Raw genomic sequence first — 22,405 nt, forward strand, 5'->3', positions numbered from 1 at the left:
ATCAGGCGTACACACTCACTGCATCTGCTCTCGGGAATCGAATCTCGAACGTCAGCGCCAGAGGTGAAGCCCCTAACGTTGCGCTACGGCGTGTGGTTCGTTTATACCTCATGTCTTCTCATTAAACTTTTATCTCGCGAATATGTTATTGCAATCCGCAGCGGGAGCGTTTCTATAAACTTAATTTAAACTTACGTTTTACACCGTGCTTTGTTTCCCTTATGAAGATGCTTGTATGCTTTACTCGCTCGCTTCTTATTGTTTCGCTCCCTTCTCAATTGTTTAATGAATTTTTTGTTCTTCGCTGTTTGCGGCTCCTCCTTCATTTCTCCCTACTGTGTTCACAGTCTTTTCACGTGATTACGTGGGAGGCGTGATGACGTGACACTCAACTCCTCCTCCCACGGCCATCGAGCTGCCGTCCATTACAGTATATTGTAAAAAAAGAGGTTCCAGTTATGACCATTACGCGTTGAATTTCGAAATGAAACCTGCCTAACTTTTGTAAGTAAGCTGTAAGGAATCAGCCTGCCAAATTTCAGCCTTCCACCTACACGGGAAGTTGCAGAATTAGTGATGAGTCAGTCAGTCAGTCAGTGAGGGCTTTGCCTTTTATTAATTAGTATAGATAAAAGCGCATGTGTTTATTTGATATTTAGACTAAAGTCTTCACACATTATATACAGTAATCCCTCCTCCATCGCGGGGGTTGCGTTCCAGAGCCACCCGCGAAATAAGAAAATCCGCGAAGTAGAAACCATATGTTTATATGGTTATTTTTATATTGTCATGCTTGGGTCACAGATTTGCGCAGAAACACAGGAGGTTGTAGAGAGACAGGAACGTTATTCAAACACTGCAAACAAACATTTGTCTCTTTTTCAAAAGTTTAAACTGTGCTCCATGACAAGACAGACATGACAGTTCCGTCTCACAATTAAAAGAATGCAAACATATCTTCCTCTTCAAAGGAGTGAAGCAAACAAATGAATAGGGCTGTTTGGCTTTTAAGTATGCGAAGCACCGCGGCACAAAGCTGTTGAAGGCGGCAGCTCACACCCCCTCCGTCAGGAGCAGGGAGAGAGAGAGACAGAGAAAAATCAATACGTGCCCTTTGAGCTTTTAAGTATGCGAAGCACCGTGCAGCTGCACACAGAAGGTAGCAACGTGAAGATAATCTTTCAGCATTTTTAGACGAGCGTCCATATAGTCTAGGTGTGCGAACAGCCCCCCTGCTCACACCCCCTACGTCAGGATCAGAGAGAGTCAGCGCAAGAGAGAGTGAGAGAAGTAAGTTGGGTAGCTTCTCAGCCATCCACCAATAGCGTCCCTTGTATGAAATCAACTGGGCAAACCAACTGAGGAAGCATGTACCAGAAATTAAAAGACCCATTGTCCTCAGAAATCCGCGAACCAGCAAAAAATCCGCGATATGTATTTAAATATGCTTACATATAAAATCCGCGATGGAATGAAGCCGCGAAAGGCGAAGCACGATATAGCGAGGGATTACTGTACTTCATGTCATTATTGGTATAACATGGAAAAAGTTTCTGCGTTAGGTATATGTTGCATATTAGTGCTTTGTTCTATCTGTACCTGTACATATATGAGTTTATTCACAGCTGTCAATCCATTTCTTTCTGTCAGCCCTAGCACTCTTTTTATCTTATTACATAACTCTTTGTATTTCACATTTGTTTCCTTGTTCTTTTTGATGTTCAACTTTCTCTTTTCATCAAATAATTTCAAGGTTGTATCCCTTATCCATATTCTTGGGTCTTCTTTCTCGTTTGCAATTTATGGCAGCTTCTCTCAAAATTCTTTCCAATTTCATCACAGTTCAAGGATGCCCTTTACTTGGGCACCTACTTTCTTTCATATATCCTTTGTATTTGACCTTATTTATTTTAAATCACTAGGGGGCTCTTCCCCCTTTTTCGCTTCGCTTGCGACGAATCTTGCTGTGCAATTAGTCACATGTTGGTTTATTATATATGATAGCGTGATCTTTCAGATTTATATAGAAATCCAAGAAAACTTTTTTGTCTGTGTTTTTCAGATAAATTTCATGTAAAGTGCGATACTTTTGGATGTATGGATTTGTATCCATTACTGGCTGTAGAATTTATAATACGTCTGATCGTTTAAATCTTTCGATTCTATGTTGCATCGCTTCTCCGTGGTCATAAATATAAACCTGACCAAATTGTGGTTTCTTTGAAATTAAACTTGTAGTGTCTCTGTCATATCACCTATGTCCACATATTCGATTTCTTTACGCTGTTCTGTTATTTTACAATACAGTAATAATTTCTGTTTGTTAGCGCTAATGTGATCTTTACTATCAGTTTTTTGAGACTTTCGAATTTTAGTACTTTCATAATCTCTAACCTGCTCTGCATGTGTATTGCGCCAACGTTTTTGAACCTCTTTACGTCGTTCTACTTTGACTTCTACTTTTTGTCTTTTCTTCTTCTACTGTGTGTCTTTTATTTCCGCCCCTGTTGGACCTGTTAGTTTTCAATGAATCTCTTGGCACAAAGTCTCATCTCATGGGACGTGAAAGTATCTCTCTGAAAATGTCTTGTCTCGTCTCTCTGAAAAAGTCTTGTTTCATCCGAAGATTTTTTTACATAATAGAGAGATATTTTATTGCCAGCTTGGTGTCCTTATTTTTATTATTACTGTTTATTTTAAACATGATTCACTGAATTAATTGTTGGACTGAACCAATATCTACATGTGAAAAAGCTGTGCAATTTTTCACAAACTTCTTCCATTTCTGTTTAAAGAGAATCATATCAGTCATGTCCAGAATTTTGCTGTCACATGACTCCTATGTCTGCTTCCTTTTTCCTTGTATTTTGGTGTTAGCAATATACAATGGTGTTGTATTTAGCAAATTCCAGTAGCCGTTCTCCTCTTTCCTTCTCCAAGATACGTGTCTGTCTCCCCATCACTCCTCAAATCCCACATTATTGCTTCCTACCTTTGCGTTTCAGTCTTCAACTATGACATTGACGTCATGTTTCTTAACCTTTGACATTACATTTTCCAGTGTGTTGTAAAACTTTCTTATTTCCCTATCACTGCGAAATGTTGGTGGTGCAAACACTACTAACACAGTGACATTCCATGGGTATGACTGGAATCTAGCATACATTACTCACTCATTTACTGGACTGTATCCCATCAATGTATTATGTGCCACCTTACTTAGTAACATTCCCACTCCATGTTTCTAGACCAAAGCAATTTACAGTTTTCCATCTCCACATCTACTTCATCTTAGTTCACAAAGGCCAAATAATGTCATACTGTTTTTGGCTTCCTGTTTCAGTTTCTCATACTTCCCGACTTGACAAAGTGATCTCACATTCCAACATCCAACTGTGTACTTCATATTCAGCTTCTGGGATTCAGCAGCACTCTTTTCTCTTCCACTCCTAGTTCCCAAAGCTGTAGCATGAGACTTAGCAGCTCATTTAATACCACAATCCCTAGTATCCAGGAACCTTTCTATACTGGTTGCTATCTTATCCAGTTTGAATTTTTCTTCTTTTTTTCAATATCATCTTAATTCTAGCTTTGTTATGTTGGGACCTCTAGTCAACATTATTTCTTTATCTAGGCTTACAACTAGCAGTCATTTTTTATTTAGATAGATAGATAGATAGATACTTAGCAAAGCTTTTGAAGTCATATATATATATATATATATATATATATATACACAGTCGATTCCGCTTAATTGGGCCACCGGTTAATTGGGGCAGCTGTTTATTTGGGCCAAATCTCAAGGAACGAAAACCAAACTAATAAACTAATACATAATTTAAACACTTAATTGGGACAACATTCCACTTAACTGGGACAGTAGCAGATGCGTGCTGCCAGTCAGTCATCTATCATCGCCCATCGAAGAAGCACGAGTAAGTTTGGCTAGTACAATCTTAGAGTGGAGTAGCACATATCTGCTTAATAGTCTACCGTCACCACTACTGTAATGTATTCAGTTACCCCTACACCACCTTGCGTGTATAACGTATGAGTAAACTTGTTTTTTGTCGATTTTATTTAAAAATGTATAACCCTTGCCAAGATGGCAAGAAATGATTTTACATTTTCAAATAAAATTGCTTTGCTGGATAAAATTAAAAGCCAGCCATTTAATACAAGCCATCGTAGGCTCGCTGAGATAACTGGTGTACCAAAATCTACCATAGCAAGTCTCTTACAACAAGAAAATCAACTGCGTGAAGAGTGGGCATTACAGAAATGACGAACAAGAATATCCAAACGAAAATGTGATGGAAAGGATCCAGAAGTTGAAGAAGCACTAGATCAATGGTTTTCGATAGTGGGTGAGGCGTGAATATCAGCGGCCCAGTGTTGAAGGCGAAGTCAGAGGAGATCGCTAAAAAACCAGGCCACAATGATTTTAAAGCAACTGATGGTTGGTTGTATCGATGGAAAGCAAGACACAGTATCAAATTTAAGAAAGCGCATGGTGAAAAGGGCAGTGTGGATAATGTAAGTGCCGAATACTGGAAAAATACAAAAATTCCTAACTTTTAGAGAATTTCTGTGCAGATAACATTTACAACGCTGATGAAACTGGCCTCTACTATCGTGCTACTCCAGACAGTTCCCTGTGTTATAAGCACATTGCACTGTCTGGGTATAAAAGGACAATGGACCATATTACTGTGTTATGCTGTGCAACTACATGAGGTACTGACAAATGAAAGCTACTAATCGTAGGAAAAAGTGCTAAGCCTCGATGCTTTAAGGAGTTAAGAATGGAGGGTTTACCAGTGGAGTACCATGCCAATAAAAATGCGTGGATGACTTCCGAAATTTTTCAGAATTGGGTTATGAGTTGGGACGTACAATTACAACTTAAGCAAAGGAAAATTCTGTTGCTTTTTGACAATTGTGCGGCACACCCTCATTTAGATAATCTAAAAAATATAAAACTGGAATTTCTTCCTCCTAATACCACATCGTTAGTGCAACCAATGGACATGGGGGTAATAAAAAATGTAAAGACGTTGCATCGAGGAAAATTGGTTAATTACATACTAGAATCCATTGATGAAAATCTATTAACAAGTTCCTCAACAGCTAGAGAGATTAGTGCAAAAATTTCCCTTTTGCAAGCAATATAGTTTGTCGCTGACAGTTGGCAAACTATAAAACTGCTTTGCTGTTTGTGGCTTAAAACCTTTGGAGATTCATGAAATTTTCAGCACTGAGGAAAATGAGGACATATTATAAGTTCCTATTGTAAATAACAAAGAATTTTCTAAAATAGATGACAATTTACCATGTTAAGATGAAAATGAAGACCGTGACGATGCAATTGTTGAAGTCATTAAATCGAAACACCAAAGAAAACGATTGTAGAAGTGCAAACTTACAAAAACAAAAGACAGACTACACTTGATGCATTTTTGCAGAATTAAATTTTATGTACATACCTAATTATTTTACTTTAGAATTTATTATTATTTTTTCTTCACAGTTTACTGTATATTATTTTCTTATAATTTATATTTTGGTTCAATAATTTATTAAAATACGTACCTACTTATTATTTTATTTTAGAATTTATTATTTTTTCTTCACAGTTTACAATATTTTCTTGTAATTTATACTTTTGTTCAATAATTTATTAAAATATTGAAAGAAAATGATTTATTGTTTAATTTTTGGAATTTGCTTAATTGGGGCAGCCGCTTAATTGGGCTAAAATGTCCTAGTCCTAATGTGTCCCAATTAAGCGGAATTGACTTTGTATATGTATGTATGTATGTATGTATATATATATATATATATATATATATATATATATACTGTATATTTATATATAAGTGCGTTCAGAAGGTGTGTTGCATAGTGATGATGGATTTGTTGTTTTTGAAGAATGCTTCAACAGCGAAAGCACAGCGTGCACTGGACCAAGGCATGTTTCTTACTTAAAATTACAAGGGATCCCCTATCAAAGGACCCCCATCCCAACCAACTTGGCTGCCTCTACCTTGAGAAATGTGGTACTTCATTTTAGCTCACGCTGTATATATATACCGCGTCTGTATATTTTCTGGCGGATAACCATGGGCAGCTCAATACCTCCCCCGGGACGCTTGGTGGCAGCCTCCCTGGCCAACGATGGTGCGTCAACGTCCCGCAGGGCTCCATGGGAGATAGAGTCCTCCACGTCCCGGTTGGGAGCTGGGGTGGCCGCCAGGGGGTGCTGCATGGATTCCACAGCCCAGCTGGACAAATCCTCAGCCCCACCCGGAAGTGCAACTGGAACCAGGTGGTCAAACACCTGGAACACTTCCAGGTGTAAAAGGGGCCAGCCACCACCACTCAGGGGCCAGAGTTGGGAGGAGAGGATGAAGCTTCAAGGGAGGAGTGGTGGTGCCAGAAGGGCGTTTGTGTGTGTTAAGGTGATTGACTTTTGTGCTTTATTTGGGACTGTGTATTGCCTGTGGGTCACGGGGAAGAAAAATAAACTTTGGTGTTGTTTTTATATGTGCCTCCGTGTGAGTCTGTGCCGGGTCGGGTGCTATATAGCGCTATTGTTACAATACATATATATATATATATATATATATATATATATACCTTCGCTTCACCTCAGTCATTCACTGAGGTGTGGAAGTAGACACAATAGAGCTTCATTTGGTATTACATTATCTGAAGGGACAAGAAAACCTGTCAAGGTATTATTATATAACAAAATAATTATTTTAACCATGGGAACTGTGTCTTGTACAGTTGTATCTGGTGTTTGGGGCTTAGTGGCACCACCTACTGTCCACAACTGACATAGTTGGCAGGATTCCTAGCCATTGGTTGGCAGGGGCCTGTATAAACATAAATTAGTTGTGGCTGAACCCCAGACCAGCCTACTACAAGTGCAAACAGGACCAACAGTATCTTAAAAAGAATGGGAAAGAAGGCATCCCCAAAGAAGTTGAGGGGAACTGACTAACACTTGTTCCAACATTGGTATCTGATATTTTGGTAGGGCTTCTCACACCTGAACCTTGTGTCTCAAGAGGCTACTACTCAATTTGTCAAAGTCAGGATGGACAAAGCAACTAGGACACTGATCGAAGGGGTCCCTGACATGTGTGAAGGGAACTAAGTAGCCGTACTTCCTATACCTAAACAGGATGTTGCGTCTACTTGTCCTGTGTTGGTACCTCCTGTCTGAGAAGTAGATACTCAGATAGATAAGACTAGGTAGGCTAAAGAGATAGGAACAGAGAGTATGTATGTTAACACAAGTGTCCAAGTAGCCCTGATTCCTGCAAACAGTAGTTCTTGTCTTTTTGTCTTTTTAACTCTTATTCTTCACAGTGAGTCGACTGCACCTTCAATTTCGTTGTTCCTTTGTAAAAGTGACAATGACAATAAAGATCTATCTATCTATCTATCTATCTATCTATCTATCTATCTATCTATCTATCTATCTATCTATCTATCTATCTATCTATCTATCTATCTATCTATCTATCTATTATGGGATATGGCCGGCCTTTCATCCCGGCCAATACCCCCAGGTCGCCAGATGGAGCCCTCCCTGCAGCATGAAGGTGCCCTGAATGCTAGCAGGGAATTATGGACATTGGACTTTTCATCCACAACCCTGCTGGATACCACAGGGGCCCCTAGAAGGCGCTGCAGGGAGGAGCAGCAAGACTTTCTCATATAACCCGGAAATGCGTCATAATCACATGAATAAAAAGACAAACGTACTTCCGGGATGAAAAGAAGACTTTTGGATCTGACGTGGAAGTGCTAAGAAGTCACATGGACAGGGGTTCAGGAGCACTTCTGGGTCACAGACTATATAAAGGACTGTGGGAGATCCCAGAGTAGAGCTGAGCTGGGTGGAAGGGTGGCAACGCATCTGGGAGTGGAGGATTGTTATTGTTTATTGTAGTATTGTGTGGATTTATGAGTATTGTGGAGAGGAGGGTGCTCTGTGCATGTTATAGTTCAAATAAATATTATATTTGGACTTTTACCTGGTGTCTGGCATATAGTCTGAGGGTTCAAGGGAGCAAGAGCACCCCCAATCTGTCACACTATCTAATTGTAAATGCACTCATTATATTGCTCCTAGCAATATTCCTATAAACAGTCGGGTTTAGATATTTGGAAATGTCTGTCATTGCTGAGTAAGATTTCTTCCCTTAACTATTTTCAGTAAAATCTGAATTTCTCTGTTCTCCTGGGGCCTCATGTATAACACTGTGCGTAAAATTCACACTATAACATGGCCTATGGACAAAAGCGGAAATGTGCAGAAAAAAATCCAGATGCATAAATTTGTGCGAACGCCAACTTCCACGTTCTTCTGCTACATAAATCCCGGTCATCGTGAAAAGTAATGCATGTGCCTGCTGTCCTGCCCCAACTCCTCCCAGAATTATGCCTCTTTGAATATGCAAATCAATATAAATAGCCCTTAAGCTCAGCCTTCTGTGAAAAGACAATGGCAAAAGCACGGGGGAAATAGAAGAATTTCAGTGAATACCAAGTGGAGGCAAGAAAAAACTTACTATTTGTTGGTTTAATCAACAAAAGGAAGTTGATCGAATGACAGAGTGTCGGAGAAACTTGAAAGTTCAAGTTCACAAAGTCGCACAGTGCCAAAAATAAAAAAGAAGCGGTCAGATATCAAAGTCGCCGTGAAAAGGCGAGTCGTAGCCCACCATCTGAGTGTCATATGAAAGCTTATTAGGGTACAGAGAAAAAAAATAGGCACACACGAAATGTCAGCTTTAATCTTGAAATTTCCACTATAATCACATAGTTTATTTTGTCATTAAAGTAGACCATCATAAACTTCATCTTAAAATCGTTTAATTTACTAGTTTCTCAAATCCCATCATAACTAAAGTAGCACGTTAAATGCTTTGTTTTGTATTTGATCTTCTATGTGTTCTATGTGCACTGCCTGCTTCTTAAACAGGCTTTTTCTACCTCCGACAGGACACAGAATCCATTAAATTCGTAATATTACAGCTCTCTGAATAATTAAAATACTGAGATGTACAGTATACGTGATATCATTTTCATGATGATAGGAGTTAAAGCATGTTATTAAACATGGGAACACGGTGGAGCAGTGATAGTGACGAGCAGGCGCCTCGTCCACAGATTGTTCCTGCCTCCTGCAAGATGCTTGCTGTGCCATGCGCGACCTTCGATGAAATAATTTATTGCAGCAGTACTGTCTCTTTCAGACATACTATCCCCCAATTCCTGTCCTTCCTTTTCCTTCTCCAAGTAACCAATCACCACACAATCAGTTCTGTAATAGATGTTAAGCCATCTGTAAGCTCAGAATGCCGATTCTTCAAAACTTTTAAGGAACATTGAAATATATTCGTAGTACATGTTTAATTATTCTATCCATCTGTCTTTCCGCTGTGTCGCGCCAGCCCCAGCAAAAATACAGAGCGAGGCAGGAATAATCGGGGTGCCAGCTCGTCGCTAGCGCTGCTTAATGTACAGATTTTGGAACACTAAAAAAATTTTATTTTGTAATGAAATACAGAGCTCATTTCGTCACTATTTTAGACTAGAAACAGGTAAAGTGACTGGTTTGAAACTTGCTTTGATTTTTACTTCCTTCAGCTGTAATTGTCACTTGGAATAAGCACATTCTAAGCATTACTCTATACTATATAAAGCAGTTAGAAAATACATGAAAAGTTAAGATGAACAACTGTAGCCATGTCCATTACAGTCAGGGACGAGTAGGAGGAGGTTGGTAGCATGCACTGATAAAGCATGATGCTGCATCCAACATTTTACCACCTCAGATGATGCACGACAATTTATTTCTCACTATCATTTCTAACTCCATCACTGAAATAGTGTACATGACACAAAAAGTTAAAAAAAAACTGAAATGAATCACTGCTCCATCAAATTATGCATGAATCTAAATGCCATTTCTAAACATACTCAATGAAAAAATGGCATCAACAAAGGCCTGCCTTTTTGTCTTGAAAGAACAGAGTAACTTTCCCCTCATTAAATTAAACCATGCAGGATTTTTACTAAATTGTATACAAAATATCCTTCAAATTGTAATATCATTAAGAAACTAAGGCCTGTGATGATTAACTTTGTGGTATTATCTTTTACCTTTTCAGTATGTCACTAAGAGTCCAGAAAGTACTGCTACAGGAAAACATCCTGTATGGTTCAATTTCCAAAAAAGACTTTTTGTCTAATGACTACATACCGTACCATTTGTCTTTTCATCCTACATCATGAAGACTTGTTATTTTACACAGGGAGGCTGGTCCTGGACTATTTGAATATTTTTGTGAAAGGCCACTTGGGCCCACTGCACTTTTAATGTTGGACAAAGATTGGAGTAGATGATGCAATTATCTATCTGATCCACAAAGGGCACACCCATCTGGACAAAGCTGATAACACTGTAAGGATTATATTTTTGATTTCTTCAGTGCATCCAACAGACCCAACCATCCCTATTAAGGGATAAGCTCAGGGATACGAGACGGATGAGCTTATGGCTTCATTGAAATGCACTATCTATCTCGCAGATCAGAGTTTGTGAGGCTCAAGGACTATGTACTCTGATGTGGATGTAAGAAACAGTGAAATTCCACAACAAACAATCCTGTTACCTTTTCTGTTGACATTGCACACCTCAGACTATAAATATAATATGCAGAGCTTCATGTAACTTGCAGAACTTCTTAGATAATTCTGCATTAATGGGGTGTATTGGGGTTGAGATATAGTAGAGGAGTCAAGGTGGAAAACTGCTTAATGCAAAAAGAATTGCCTGGTACTACACATTGGCAAAAACAAAGAACTGGTTGTTGGCCTTCTGAGGCAACAATAAGCCTCTACAAAGGAGTAGATGTGGACCATTGCGCTGGTCTAGTAATACGGAGGAACTATATAACAAAGGGCAAAGTAGGCTCTTTTTTTCTTAGGAGACAGTGGGTAGTGACACCCCTTTACATGTCTGTGATAGGCAGTGTGATTTTCTGTACTGAAATGTGCTGGAACGCTTACAACAAAAGACAGTACTCTTGGTCTACTGGTGGTGGTAGCAGCAGAGAAGACAATAAAGACAGAACTGATGGGCATTATGACTAATGCTGCACAAGTGCACAACATTTTCTATGACACACTACGTACTTTTAGCCAAACAATTATTCAACAGTGGAGGGTCAAAAATCACTAATGGGCTCCTTCATACCTACAGCAATACTCTTTTATAACATCTCATTTTGACTGCTCTCTTATGATTAGTCAAATCAGATGTTTTTCTTCTTTTTTGCAATTCATGTGCATGTTTAAGAGGGTTTGTTGTTGTTTGTTAAAATATGTGTACATTTCATGAGCTTCTGTAAAAGCTAACTTTCTCCTTGGGACAAATAAAGTAGGCCTAATGTTTAAACAAAGAAACAAACTAACAACCTGGTTCTTAATGCTGAATGGGTAGCAAGTCAATTAAATAATATCTCAAAAATAAACATTATGTGATGCTCTCAAATTTCTTTTTAAGAACATTTTAATTTTTTTGATTGGAATAAAGATTCACACACTCCTTCACAAAATATATGAGTGGAAGCGAAAGTTTTCTTGTTAAAAATTACACAATATTAAAAAAATTGATACAAAGAGAAATGTTGAGAAAAGAAGTTGTTTCAGCACATGCTAAGATGTTTAATATTTTACAAGTTAATGTAATGATCTTTGTCTGAAAGTAGTTATTTTTAGAAAGGAAGTAACTGCCATGATGTGGTAACTACTAGTCAAGATCTGTACTGAGATTTTACAAATTTAAATACTGCTGATATACACAAACTCTTAAAAAACAAATAATAAAAAGTCATAACTTGCTCTAAAATCTAACAGCAGTATATGAGTGATTTGAATAAGTTCACCTACAAGTAAACTAAGACTTAACCTGCAATTGCTGAGCGCTTTGAGTAGTGAGAAAAGCGCTATATAAATGCAAAGAATTATTATTATTAAGAGCAAGATGGCAACAGCATGTCTGCGAGAGAGTGCCTGTGAATATTATTTGTAACAGCACAAAATGTTTAAATCAGGAACTAATTTATTTTTGGGCATCCAGCCATCCTTCGTTCCCTGAAAAAGTACAGGAAGCCTTATTGTAAGACACTGTAAAGTATTAATGACTGGTGACAGTACCTATCAAAGACAGGTAATAGAATAATTTAAAAAATATTTGCCATTTTTTACCCTATGTGTAACTTTAGCACCTTTCCTCTGTATTTGTGATTTATGAAGTGCTTTGACTGGTGCCCTATATCTTCTGCCCAGACAAGGCACACTCTGCTCCTAAATGTAATCACGTTGTCTAACGGGATAAAAAACAGGGAGTTGACCTGTGAGTGCACACTGAACACACTCTTGAGCCAATAAGTATCATCAATAAGTGATGCATCATGACTTTTATACTGAATTATTTCTTTCCAATTAAGGTGTTGTTAATTTGATAGTATATTTTATTTGGTTTGTTTATTTTGTTTTTGATATCTTCACCTATCATCTTCACTTATGATTACTCCCAGGTTCTCATACACTATTAGGTTTTGTAGTTGTTTTCTACTTGTACTGTATTTGCATTTGCCATTTTGTTCTTGTTCTTCTCTTTCTATTTTCATTACTTTTCTTTTCTCTACATTTATTATCAGACCTTTCAAATCTAGCTTGCTCTTTCAGGTTATTAAATTCCCTTTGTAAATGTTGCTCACTTATTGCAATTAGTATTATATCATCTGTAAATATCAGATTCTGGGTCAATACCCGAGTTAATTTTAGTATTCCAAGGTTGCATTTCCAATTTCTTTCTTTCCCATTTTGATTATATAATTAATATGTATCACAAATAGTAAAGGTGTGAGGCTTTCTCCCTGTTTGACAATTCTTTTCCAACTTCCATTGCTCTGATGTTTGTCCATTTAATTCTATAATTTCTACATATTTTTGATTAATACTTTTAACTATCCTTTTCATTTTTCTGGCACTTCCATTGCATCTAATGCTTCCCAGAAATATCTTTTCAGTACTGAAACAAAAGCTGCTTTTATACCAAAACATGCCAGGTACAATTCTTTATTTTTATCTAATCTTTCTCAATTATTCTTATGGTGAAAATATGTCTTCTGGTCTGTAATTTATTCTATATTGCTTTTCTCAACCTTTTTTATTATCCTTAAATATATATTTTTAATACTACTTATAACAAAATATTGCTCTAGATAGTTTGTGAAATTCCCCTTTTTATATATTGGCACAGTTATATTTCTTTCACATTCCTCTGGTATTCCTTTTGTGTTCCATGCCTACCAGAAGATTTTCTTTAGCCATTTAACTACTGTTGCTCCTCTGTACTTTAACATTACAGCTGTTATGCCGTCTGTCCCAGTTGCTTTGCCGTTTTTTGTTTTTATTAAGAGACTAGCCATCCGCCGTGGCTCCACCCGTGTCGTAGTGAAACAGGACATCTCTGATTAGTGCAAATATATCGTTCCTGCAAGTGAACTATGATTCTTAGTGCGATGACAGAAGTCGCAAAATCAACTAGAATGTTCAAGCAAATTATAGAAAAAAACCTGATTTAAATCCCTTAAGTAGTTCTCTCGTGAAAAGTGGACAGATATACAGACAGACAGAGATTGGATTTTATATAGAGTGAGATTTGTTATTTCTTCTTTTGTAATTCCTCCATTTCTTCTTCATTTTTTTTGGCATAGTGGGCTCGTCTTGCTTTAAGAATCACGCCTACCTCTGTCTGCAATTCTCCTTTCAAGTTTTTTATGCTTCAGATTGTCTGTGTTCAGCTTCCCTTTAACCCTTTTACTATATTTCAGAACTGTTTTGATTTTCAATGTAATTTCCACTGTTTTCTTCCCAAATTCTTCCCAGCACATTTTCTTTGCAGATTTCAAGTGGATAGTCATCCATACCACATTTTACACTTGTTGCACAGACATAATTGTTTGTGGACTCCAAACACATAGACTTTGCTTTTTGTCTTTTTGAACCCTGGGAGTGTACTATATCTACAATATTAACTTAACAGATTTTCATATTCTTGTATATACAGGGGCCTATGTTTAATCACATTTTTTGTCAAACAGTAAAATAATTTATTATTATTTACTCTGCATAAACAACAACCTGCTCTGTAATGTGTTTTTTCTTGGCAGGTTATATTCTATACTAGTTAATCTTGGTAGATAGTGATGGGCTGGAATGGACCCAGATAAGTTTGAAAAGAGTTTTTATTAAGAATTGATTGTGAATGTTTTACACTGTACATACCTTTAGTTTCTACCTCAGTTATCTTTCTGTGACTCTTCCAGTATTATGCAGTTAACATAACTGTAGACTCTCTACAGCACAAATGTATAGTAAATATACATCTAAACATTTATTTCACGATATTCCTTCACTGTATTATAACTGCAATGACGTAAAAACCAAATTCTGTGCATAATTAAATATGCCACGTATGTAACTGAGATCTCTGCATCAGTCAGAATATCAATCTTTTAGAATACTATACACACTATTATTTTTACAAATTAATACAATTTCTGATGTTAAAACTAATATTTCTAAATTGCTATTTAGCATTACATAAAACATTCCCCTTACCATCATCAAGATAAGCCTGGTCCAGATTTTCCTGCTTGACTGTGACTCTTCCACCTGGTATTTCTTTCTGCTCTTCTAGGCATTGTTGTGATTCTAATTGCCTTGGTGGAGACCTGTGTTTAGCAATCTTCTGAATATAAGGCTGTTGTTGGATTACTGTTGGGTAGAAGCTTGTACTTATTCTTGTGGACTGAGTAACAGCAGGAGCAGGAGAACGTGCAGGTGAATTTTGGAAACTTTCACAATACATTATATGCTGGTGATCACTGAGGCCACCTCCTCTGATCTGGTGATTAGTAGGAGAAAACTGAATAATAGAAGATGGAGGCTGATTGGGTGAAGATGACTGCTGGTGGATCATGGTGGAAGACTGTCCTGGAGAGCCAGTGTGAACTAAGACAGAACAGTGTGCATCTTGGATAATGGCTCCTGGAGAGGTCATAAGATTGGTCTGTTGGTAAATCAATGGGCTTGAACTCAGGCTCCTGCTTTTGGGATAAATGACTGCTCTACTACGTGAATCTGGTGGTGATATACCTGAAGGTATTTGCTGACATGATGCAACAAAACAGGTTTCAGAATTGATCATTCCTTGTGGATGATAATAGGAGTGCTGCATTGTTGCAAAACCATGAGCTACTTTCATTTGCAATTCACAATCATCGATGGGCTCTGTTTTGATAGCTGAAACAATAACAATGGACAGAAAAATGTGAGGTCATGATGTTAATACTGTTTAAAATTAAACAAGCTGACATTATGTTATAGCAAAGCTATAAACAAGATCAGCACCAATAACTAATAAAAAACAAAAAATTATTAGAACAGTCAGTCAGTCATTTCCAACCCGCTATATCCTAACACAGGGTCACAGGGGTCTGCTGGAGCCAATCCCAGCCAGCACAGGGCACAAGGCAGGAACAAATCCCCAGGCAGGGCACCATCCCACCACAGGGCACACACACACCAAGCTCACACTAGGGACAATTTAGGATCACCAACACACCTAACCTGCATGTCTTTGGAATGTGGGAGGAGACTGGAGTACCCGGAGAAAACCCACGCAGACACGGGGAGAACATGCAAATTCCATGCAGGGAGGACCCTGGAAGCGAACCCAGGTCTCCTTACTGCGAGGCAGCAGCGCTACCACTGCACCACCGTGCCGCCCTTATTAGAACAGTAAAACTCTAAAATGAATAAGTACTAATTGCTAATAAAAATCAAGAATTATTATAATCGCATCACTTTTAATTGATCACCATGGCAGCTACTTCTAATTATGAAAAAGGCTGGTAAGAATTATATGTCACACTAATCCAGGAAACCAGAAGCATGTTGCAGGAAATGATTTGTTACAAACTCTGCATAGTTTAGATGAGATGCACCCAATGAAATGTTCCGTCTCTTTTAGCATATGCAGACCTATCAAGATTCGATCTTTATTTAAACAGTAATTTTAGACAAAGGTTAAGGAATTAAAAAACAAAACCATGAAAATTTTGCTTTACAATGATTTATTTAATGAAAAATGAACAGATATACCATTTCCTTCAGTAAAAAAAGTAAGTGCACCCTTGGCTCTGACAGATGGTACTGTCCTCTTTGGCATAAACAACCTTAAGTAGGCTTTTCCTATAACTGTCTACCATGTCTCTGACGTTGACTTGGAGAGAGTTCTTACCATTCCTCCATACAGAATTCCTTTGGCAAAACAATGTTTGAGGGGTGTCTTGCACGCACAGCCCGTTTCAAATACCCTAACACCATCTTGGTGGCATTCAGGTCCAGGCTTTGATTTGGCCATTACAGAATCCTTTGTTTGTGCCATTTCCTCTATTTGTAGGATTTACTGGTATGTTTAGAGTTGCTGACATGTTGCAGGGTCTGCTTTCGGTTGAGCTACAATTTTCTGACAGAAGGCCTGACATTTTCTTTAAGCACCCTCTGGTACAATGAAGAATTCATAGTGGATTATATGATGATGAGGCGCTGTCCAGGCCCTTAAGTAGCAAAGCATTCCCAAACCATAATATTTCCACCACCATGCTTCACAGCTTGTATCAGGTTCTTCTGGTCAAATGCTATCTTATGTTATTGGTAAACATGTCTTCTGGTACTATGGTCAAATAACTCTATCTCTGCCTCATCTGCTAAAATAATAATGTTTCAGAAATCCTGATCTTTGCCTCGGGGTTTATGGGCAAACCTTAGTCTTCTTCCGATATTCTTTCTGGACAACACGGTTTTCCTCCAGACACACCTCCCATGTAGATCTTATTTGTGCAGCCCTTTTCTAATCATAGACTCATGCACTTTGATGTCAACAGTGGCACGAGCTACCTGTAGGCCTGGTGATGAAATTAATTTGTTCTTAGACTATTTCAGCATCCTGCATTCTCCTCTCAGACTGAACTTGCTGGGGAGACAAGGCTCGCCTGAACAAGTTGGCAGCTGTTACAAATTTTCTATACTTGTAAATGATCTTCTGGACAGTGAAATAGCTAATTTCCAATTGTTTGGAGATCTTTTTAAATCCCTATCCAGACTTATAGGCATGTATAATATTTTTTTCTAAAGACCTCAAAGAGCTCTCTTAGTCTAGGCATGTTAATAATACACACCTCAACAACAAAATGCAAACCAAACCAAATGTCTGAGCTTAAAACAAGACAGATTCCTCCAAGATCCTCTCTAATGATTTTTTAATTATTTGCACTTGATCTGGTACACCTGATTCTAATTTTGAGTATTTGAGGAAGTGATAAATGTAGTACTTGTGTTTTCCAAATATGAAATTTGCATTTAAGCTTATTTAAGGTATACAATGGCCTAGAAAATGTAAAATTTGGCATGACGTTTATTATATTACCTTTATACATATATATACTGTTTAAATGAAGATGAAATCCTTACATACGGCTTTGTAGTTTCTAAGATTCTCATTCACTACAGCTAAAGAATTACAGTAGGTATAAGGTGGGAAACAGTACTGAAAGGTGAGCCAGTCCACTGCAAGCCACTTTCATGTACAAACATGAACTAAATTGTACATGGCTAATTTAGCATCACCAATTAACCTAATCTGCATGTCACTAGACTATGGGAGGAAAAGCAGAATACCCAGAGAAAATATTACAAAGACACACAGGTAGGTTGTGGACTAAAATTCCAACTCAGTGTATCATGTTACCTTGGAATTTAAAGTGAAATGAAAATATACAATGGAAAATACAAAGATATGCTACTTTACATCTTTGCAAAGGCATTAGTAATGTAGAATGATAACATTACATTTCAAAGTAGGTGAAATCAGTGCAATGCTCCCTGACTTTCTTTTTGTAATCAAAATAATGCAAGGGCTATGAATATATTAGCAAGCTTCAAAAATAAAGTAAAACTATTGCAGAGTAAACCCTGTTACTACATACAGTATGTGGTTATTAGTGCTACACAGATGTCAAACAATAAACATTAGAAGCTTTGATTTAGTATAAAATACCAAACATACAACACATGCATTAAAAGTAGCAGCAGCTGAAGCAAGATAAGAAATTTCAATAGATGACCCAGTTAGCAACACAACTTCTTTGGCAGAAAACTAGGTGGAAAATCAGAGATAATTCAAATATCAATTCCTTTACAAGTAGTTCAAAATACTGGCATGCTGTATGCTGCAATCAGTTGGTACAAAAAGTACAATATGGTGATTTTAGCAAATTTAACACTTGTTTGGTAATCTTGTATGCTTTTTAAGGAATGTTTAGAGATTTATGCATTATTTTCTGTGTAGAGAGAATGCAACTTCCTAAAAGATGTGCAGCACCCCTAAAGTGCAGTGATTGGCAGATCAATAAGGCTATGTGTTAAATTATAAATCTACATGCAAATAGCAGTGGTATCCTGGCAAAGATTTTGATAATGTCAAGTGGCACATCATTTCTAACAGTAAAGTTTAGCATTAGCCACTTCACAGTGCTTGTGTAAAAGAGTCTTAAGACACATATAGAAGATTATTTATCATTTTGAAATATCTATGCATCAAATTATTACCTGGTAGTGGGAAGTAAGTGAAATGTTGAGGTTGACTTCTTTTTCTCTTTCCATTGATTACAAAAAAGTTCACTTTAACTGCATGACGTATTGATGGATCCCTATATGGTGGGACTTCAACAAATAACATGCTCTGAAAAAGAAATGAATAAGTGTGTAAATGTGTTTTCTTTTAATAAGAAAATTACTAAATTTTACAATGTGCAATTAACACTTTATAACACTTTTAGGCTACAAATGCATTCATACTCATATCTTCAATAGAGACCATCCAGGCTCTATGTCTATGACCTTCACTGAAATATGGTAGAAAGTCCAGCAGATGAACTCTAGATACACAGGAATGTCTAACAACATGATATCACTACCCACTTAAGTCTTCTAAGTTCTACCCAGTCAACACTTCCTCATTTAAGCCAGCTGACACAATGTAGCAAAACAATTACAATTTATCACTTTTCTTTACATAACTACTACAATCTTTGGCATACGTTACCCTGGTACATTTATGAATATCTAGTATTTAACCTAGTGTTTCATACAAACTACAGTATAAACTAACACAGAAATATTGATTCATCCATTTGATTCAGATCAGGTAGCACGCTCTGCCAATGAAACACTTTCAGGTATCCTAAGTACTCCTCACATGAGCTTTAATGTCTTTTGTAAGGATTACAGGATCAGCTGGATATATTGTTTAAAGTATCAAAGATGTATTCTTATAAAGTGTAATACCCCGAATAGCTGCTAACTGAGAACTCTTGTTCCAGATTCAGTTCAGTGCTAAGAGGTAATTGAAGGAAATCTAGATAAGATGTTCAAACTTGTTAGTATGCCAGTATTTGTTAAATTGTAGCAGCGCGTCACCTCTCATTTTCATCCGGTTTGGTTTTCATGGACTTTGCGGTGTGGTGTTCGTGTATATATCCATCCATCCATCCATCTTCCAACCCGCTGAATCCGAACACAGGGTCACGGGGGTCTGCTGGAGCCAATCCCAGCCAACACAGGGCACAAGGCAGGAACCAATCCCGGACAGGACACACACAAACACACCCACACACCAAGCACACACTAGGGCCAATTTAGAATCGCCAATCCACCTAATCAGCATGTCTTTGGACTGTGGGAGGAAACCGGAGCGCCCGGAGGAAACCCACGCAGACACGGGGAGAACATGCAAACTCCACGCGGGGAGGACCCGGGAATCGAACCCAGGTCCCCAGGTGGCCCAACTGCGAGGCAGCAGCGCTACCCACTGCGCCACCGTGCCGCCCTCGTGTATATATGTTAAATGAAATATCGCCGAAAGGGTCAGGGGTGGTTTTATTGTTTTTCATTCAGTTAATTTTATTTCATTATATTCTGAATTGTTTGCTTTTCCCAGTGTGCTTTATTGGTCTCTGTTGTGAGTGTGTGTGGGTCGATCCAAGGCTGGGGACATTCCTGGGATCTCCTCTATTAAAATAAATAAATCACGGTCACCTTTGACGGTGTGAATCTTGGCGGCCCGACTGCTACAGATTTTGGCGAGCCGGGTAGGAGCCAGGGTTATTTACGTTCCCTTCTAGCCGACTTTACATACACCCTTTCAGAAGCATGTCTGTTGTAAGCGCAGTGCAGGGCGAGGAGCTTGAACTGAGTGGACCGCTGGTTGATGTGCGTCCGCTGCCTAGGCTACGTCACGTTACAGTCAGAGCCCCTCTCAAGGAAGAGTTGAGCCTGCTGCATTCCTTGTGTGTCTCCAGTCCGGAGCAACCCGAGACTGGCGAGGGATGGCTTCTGCATGACCTGACGCTGCGCCTAGAACAGCTAGAGACGCGGGTGGATGACATTGCCCGCAGTTTTCTCAATCGAAATGAAACCGTCTATGAACTCATTGATGCCATGGCCGCCCGAGTTTCCGGTGAGGCGGTTGTGAGGGTGCAGCGTCTGGAACAGTCCTTCGCGAAGTGTGTCCAGCGCCTGGAAGCCAATATGAGAGAGGAGATCAGGAGGCAGGTGCATGAAAGCTGGCGTGCCGTCACGCAGCCACGGTGGCAGTCGACTCCTTTAGCGGGAGTGGGGAACGACTGGGGACAGTCGTCCTTGTCCGTTGTGATGCCGCAGCTGGAGTTTCCTAAGCTGGCCCCTCAGTGTGCACCCACAGGCATTGTCGACTTTGTAGAGGAGGTCGACATGTTCATGGAATTGCATCCTCTGAGTGGAGCCAAGCTGCGGGGATTCCTGAACGCGGCATTCAGCGGGCCAGCTCGCTCTTGGTGGTTTGCTGAGCGGCACAAGTGTAACACCTGGGCGGAGTTTCGCGCTGCCTTCTTGAAAGCGTTCCTCTCAGATGAATAACAAGCGCTACTGGAAGAAAAGCTCCAGACCTTTGTACAAAAGCCATCGCAGAGTCTCAGGGACTTTGTCTTTCAATTCTGTGCGTTGTGCCTTAAGTGGAGATCTGACATTTGTGAGGAAGAGATATTGCGATGTGTCCTTGATGCATGTGACCCTTGGGTGGCAGCTACTCTGAGGGGGGTCGTGAAATCAGTAGATGAGTTGGTGAAGGTGGGGTCCCGAGTGGAAAAGGACTGGGCGGCTATCGGGATTGGTGGGTCTCGAAAGGGTCCCACGTCTCGAGAAGTCCCCTGTCCCAAACCACGAGGAAAAGCCCCAGTGGATCCCTGTGCCAATCTCACCTTGGTGCAAGCCACCTTGCCCCTCTTAGTGGTGCCCGTACAAGTGCGAGGTGTCACTGGAGAGGCAGTCGTAGATACAGGGAGCACGTATACCCTTATGAAATACAGCTTGTGGGAAAAGCTTAAAGTGCCTCATGAGCAGTTAAGGGAAAGTGCAAAAGTAAAATTCTTTCTTGCGGATGGAAGGGCGCACGGGGCCAGGGGCAGGGTTCCTATGAGGCTCTGCTTACATGAGACACACTGGGAGACAGAGGTTTACATCCTGGAAGATGGCCACCTGTCAATGCCCTTATTACTGGGAATGGACTCTCTTGTGTCGGTAGGTGTTACTATCCATCTGTCGCGGCTGGAGTATGAGTTGCCGGGGGGTGAAGTCCATCGGTTTGGGACGAAGGCTCAAAGCAATCTGGTTTGGCCTAACTTGTGTTATTATCTCGCGCAGTTTGTAGATGAGCCAAGCCCAGTAGATAAGGCTGTTTTTGAACAGCCAGAGCTCGTTCAGCCACTGCTTAAGAGGTGGCACTCTGTGTGGATGGACAAATTGGGTCGGACTGAAGTGGTGTGTCATCACATTCACACAGTCGACCCTGTCCCAGTTTGGCACCGAGCCTACAGAGTGTCACCTCTGAAAAGAGGAATAATCAAGAAGTGGGTTGACCAGATGTTGGAGGAGGGGGTCATCGAGCCTTCCACCTCGCCATGGGCTAGCCCTATGGTGCTCGTTCAGAAGGCCGACGAGACCTGTGTGGACTATCGGGAGCTGAACAAGAAGACCTTGGATGATGCTTACCCCATGCCACTCATTCATGACATCTTGGAGTCTTTGCATGGGGTAGCAGTATTCAGCTCCCTAGATTTGAAGTCCGGGTATTGGCAGGTGAGGATGGGGAAAAGCAGCATGGAGAAAACCGCCGTCATCACCCCGGAGGGGTTGTTCCAGTTTCGGG

The 22,405-nt window shown here is 39.4% G+C and overlaps 1 protein-coding gene across 3 annotated transcripts in view; it reads right to left on the reverse strand.

Annotated features, from left to right (window-relative positions):
* The window catches only part of nfatc2a (nuclear factor of activated T cells 2a), a 318,663-nt gene that overhangs the window by 83,526 nt on the left and 212,732 nt on the right, over positions 1-22,405 (reverse strand). For all 3 annotated transcript variants that reach the window (XM_028811906.2, XM_028811905.2, XM_051932996.1), the window contains exons 8-9: positions 18,772-18,904; positions 14,719-15,402 (exon numbers count right to left, since the gene is read on the reverse strand). In XM_028811906.2, coding sequence (XP_028667739.1) covers positions 14,719-15,402; positions 18,772-18,904 — 817 coding nt within the window. The remainder of the gene's footprint in view (positions 1-14,718; positions 15,403-18,771; positions 18,905-22,405) is intronic.

Source organism: Erpetoichthys calabaricus, chromosome 10, assembly GCF_900747795.2.
Source record: "Erpetoichthys calabaricus chromosome 10, fErpCal1.3, whole genome shotgun sequence".
NCBI lineage: Eukaryota > Metazoa > Chordata > Cladistia > Polypteriformes > Polypteridae > Erpetoichthys > Erpetoichthys calabaricus.